Source organism: Nicotiana tomentosiformis, chromosome 5 (genome assembly GCF_000390325.3).
Source record: "Nicotiana tomentosiformis chromosome 5, ASM39032v3, whole genome shotgun sequence".
Taxonomy (NCBI): Eukaryota; Viridiplantae; Streptophyta; class Magnoliopsida; order Solanales; family Solanaceae; genus Nicotiana; species Nicotiana tomentosiformis.
The window spans coordinates 113,873,979-113,878,603 of NC_090816.1; the positions used below are offsets into that span (position 1 = coordinate 113,873,979).

General features: G+C 33.9%; 1 protein-coding gene across 1 annotated transcript; it reads right to left on the reverse strand.

Moving 5' to 3' along the window:
- Nucleotides 1-1,972: 1,972 nt before the first annotated feature.
- On the reverse strand, nt 1,973-4,406 carry LOC104117307 (trihelix transcription factor DF1-like). Its single transcript, XM_009628352.4, has 2 exons — nt 3,994-4,406; nt 1,973-3,658 (listed from the first exon to the last, which is right to left on the reverse strand). Exons 1-2 carry the CDS (start codon nt 4,287-4,289, stop codon nt 2,446-2,448), a joined length of 1,509 nt encoding a protein of 502 aa, XP_009626647.1. The 5' UTR covers nt 4,290-4,406; the 3' UTR covers nt 1,973-2,445.
- Between the last annotated feature and the right edge of the window lie 219 nt (nt 4,407-4,625).

Consider the following 4,625-nt stretch of genomic DNA (forward strand, 5'->3'; position numbering starts at 1 on the left):
GTATTGACAATGGGTCAAATATATCATCTATTAACCTTTTGGTCTAAAAATACACTTAACGTTTTATTTTTGGCTCAAATATACCCTTGAAACTAACGAAACATGAATGGTAAATTTTATCACTTTTAAATAGCGACATGGCATTTTCTAAGCCTGCCACGTGTACTCCTTTGCACGTGAGAACAAACTCCATTGAACAATAACACTTCATCCCAACTTCCATTCATTCCCTAAATAATCTCATCCCTAATATGCATAATTGAAGAATTCAAATTGACGGACCAACTTGCCATTGTCTAAAAAACAAGGAGAAAATACATTCTTGATCATTGAATCGCATAAATGGAGCGTCGATGAAACCTTCCCATACCTTGTTGTTTATACTGAAAGAGAGTGTCAGGAGAAGGGAGAATAAATACATAACTGGAGGAGGTTGGATTTAATAATAGCTAAAGCAAATTTTTACAGTTAATTGAGAACAAAGGCCTGCTCATATGCATATACTCTAAAAATCGAATTGAGGTCTGGGACGTAGAGAGGAAGTGTGTGTAAAGTTTATGACTTTGACAAGGAATTTACCATTGTAGCACTCATAAATAGAACCTGCATGACTCAAACTAAGTAAGACTCTTTGTACAGAATTTTTTTATAGATTCTTTATAAGCATTCGGAATTATTATAAAGCCAAAGTTCTTGATAGGATTCAACCCAAAGATCTATAGAGTAAAAACTCGTGATAGGATGTAGAAACAGAGGAGGCAATGGATGGATATATTTTATTTTTCAGAAAACTACATTTTATTTGCTGCACATTTATTTTGATATCTAAGAGCTATTTTTATTCAATTCGGTTAAAGGTCTACAACTTCAATTGCATTCATGGTAATAGAAGTTTTTTTATGTAGAAGGTTCCAACGTGTGACATAACATGAATATTATGCCTATATCGGTGTTTAAGGATTAAGGGTGGGGTTGGATGATCCGTTAGTTTCAAGGGTATGTTTGAGTCAAAAATAAAACGTTAAGGGTATTTTTAGACCAAAAGATTAACAGAGGATATTTTTGACCCATTGTCAATACGTTAGGGATATTTTTGACCCTTTTTCGGTTCTTAAATTGTCAATAAGTTCAAATTTTTGTTTTTTTTAAATAGTAATTTTCTTACATCTATATCTATTTTCCATGTTGAAAATATTGAGATCAGTTGAACGCATTACTATATGCTACATAATACACTGCTACTAGTTATAATATACACATTTTGTTTAATCATATAAGAATTTACAGCGACAAAAGAAGAACAGGAATTTCAATGTATGAAAATTTTGAAAGAATTAACCAAACAAAAAAAAATATACTTAATTAATACGCAAAAAATAACATCAGACACGTCCATCTCCCATGGCGTCTACTTTTAGAAAAAAAGAGAGGAAAAAACAACAAGATTGACATAAGATTTGAACTCACAAATTCATCTAGAGAGGTACACTCAATAACCATTATATCATATAATACTTTGAGCATGTGTGCAAACACATTTATTTAAATATTTTTTGAAAAATATAACATTAATATACATGATTTAGGGCGAAAAACATGGGTTCACGTGCCCCATGGAACCCCTAAATACGCCCTTGGTGGTTGCAAATAGACCATCAATATATGAGGCCCCTTTGGTTTAGCAACAAAAATAAGAGGGGAAGACGGCGAGCAGGACAAATTTCGTAATCATATGCAGATATTCAACAAAACTTCTACCACTTAAATGTGTTGATTGAGTTTAACTTCTATACACTAATAAGCGTAAATGAAGTTTTAATGATTATTTTATATAAATGATAACTATAGATAACCCCATGCTCAATGAAAATAATAACTTAAAAATAAAACAGATAAACTGTTGCAACAAGTAACTAAAACAATTACACTACCGATAGATATAATACGCCATATCCTTACCAAGATCCTAATATGACAAACATGCAAAAGTATATATCAATTCATACAAACAGAACCAACTATTTTAAACTATTACACACATGGGGATGGTGGGGAAACCAAAGCCTCAAAAGGAAAAGAAAATGTATACTATGCTATATATTGGCTAAATCACACAAAAGCAAAACTATTCCCTCTTTCACACTATTTACCCAACATTGAATGATTAAATATACATAACTAGAAAGAAAAAGATGCCACTTCTTTGTGTGTGCATTTGTAGTAAAAGTAAATTTCCGAATTAAAAAGTCCTCCTCACACTTAATGGAATCTGAACCCACATTTCCAAGGGACATTAACTCCAATGATTTTGCCCCACTTCTCAAAAATGGATTTATAGTAAAAAAAAGTAAAAACTAGTTCCCTCAATCCATTATAGTTACTGAAGAAGGATTTATAGGCAACTATTTGATAGTATCAAACTTTATTGTCATCCTCTTCATCATTTTATTGACTTTGTTCAACATGTTGTCTGTGAATAATTTCTGTTTCCAACTGTTGCTGCTGCTGCTGTTGTTGGTTCATTATTTGCATTAGTAACTCTCCAGCCTTCATACTAGAACCTGGATTTTCTGAACTGAGCAATTGTTTCTTGGACTTATTTTGATAGACAGAATCCAGTAGATGAAAATAAGGACATGTTTTAGAATCTTCGGGCCTCCTCTTGTGGCTTTCTTTAACTCTCCTATAATACTTGTTTATGTTCTCCCATTTCTCTTTACACCTTTTGGCATTTCTATCATATCCAAGCTTCTTCATACCAGATGAGATGTCTTCCCATAGAGGCCCTTTTGGTGATCCATTGTCTGGATATTGCAAGTCAACGTTCGTTCTTAACTTGATCAATGCTTCGACTTCTGCTTTAGGCCATCGACAAGAACTCATATGAAACGAATTCTCACCAGCACTGTCTATTATATCTTGTTTGTCCAACATGTTCTCATGCTTGTCATTGTCTTGCTGCAAAACATTCTCTTGGCTTTCAACAGTTTTCACCGACGAATTCTCAGTTTTCTTCTCATGAGATAAGTCCATTGGCGACTGTACTTGAACGGTTTGCTCTGAGATTTTCTGCAAGAAAGCAATAACTGCTGCATCTTTGGCTGCAGAAATTGCTCTTTCATTGGCTAGTGCTTCTTTTTCTTTCTTTAATCTTGCTATTTCCTGCATCTTCCAAGCTTCTTCCCTCGCTATCCGATCCCTCTCACATTTTTCTATCGCTTCCAAGAACTTGTTTTGTAAATCCTCTTGCTTGTCCAACACTTGCTTCATCAACCTCTCAAAATAACCAGCCAATTTCCTTTTCTTCTTCACACTACCATCGGATTCCTTACCCGAGGAAGAGGTTGTAGACGTGGACGTAGACATGAACTCCGGATTGAAACCTTGGTTTCGATAACTGAAATCTTGACATCCACTAGTAGCTGGTTTTATCATTGTCATCGGCATAGGCATTGGTACTGGCATTGAAATTAATGTTGTTGTATCCATCCTATTAATCTGGTTGTCCAAAAGTTCTAATTGCTCGAAAAATCGATAGTTTTTCCCAGTTTGTCTACCAGATCTACCATCTTTTGTTCTCTTGTGATACTTATAAATGTTCTCAAATTTCTCCCTGCATTTCTTTGCATTTCGATTATACCCTAGCTCACCCATTTTCCTGCCAAATAATAAAACAAAAAAATTTCCCATTTGTCCCTTCTCTTTCAAAACTTCAAATTTCACCTCAATTACAATTAAAAAAAATATTCCAACAACCAAACAGAATACTGCTTAAAAAGTTAAAAAGCTACTCATCTAGATAAAATTCAAAACAATTACTCTCACCAAGTATAACAAATGCAAGGCAAATTGAAAAATACCCCAGGCCTATAAAAGTGATGAACTAATAATACCACTAATTAAATGGTTATTGAAAATTGAGCTCAATATAACAAAACAAATTAACCAAATATGAATTGTATAAATGCAAAAGAGAGTGATGTGTGTTTTTACCTGGAAATTTCATCCCAAAGAGGGCCTTTGAAATTGGAATCACGAAATGCAAGGTCCATTTGAGACCTTATTTTGAGCAAAGCCAAAGTTTCATCGTGTGGCCAACGATTCCCACCTGATATATTATTCTTTTCACCTTCTAATTCCCCTCTGCTTCTCTCTTCCTCTTCTGAACCTCCACCGACACTACCACCACCGCCGCCGCCGTCATTCCTCAGCTCCACCGCCTGAGTTACGGCGGCGCCACCACCAGCAGCAGTAGCTGAATTCTCCAACAACACTGAAGTTTCCAGCATTTTCTTTTGCTTTACACACTAGTAGAAGTTTACAAGAAAGTTCACAAAGGTGAAACTTTTTTCTTGGGCTTAGTAGTAAAATAATTGAGGAGTGGCACTTATCCTCTCCTTTTATTTTTCTTTTTTCTTTTGGGTTGATTTGAAATTTGGGGTTTTACTCCTACTTTCTATTTTCTTAACTTCACCCCACTATTTTTTATGAAGTTTTTGTAAACGGTGTTAATATTTACAGAATTAAATAAATAAATTAATTACTGCAATGACAAACAATATTAATTTTTATGTTTATATTTAATATTTTAATTTTATTTATTATTTATACATATATATTATAAA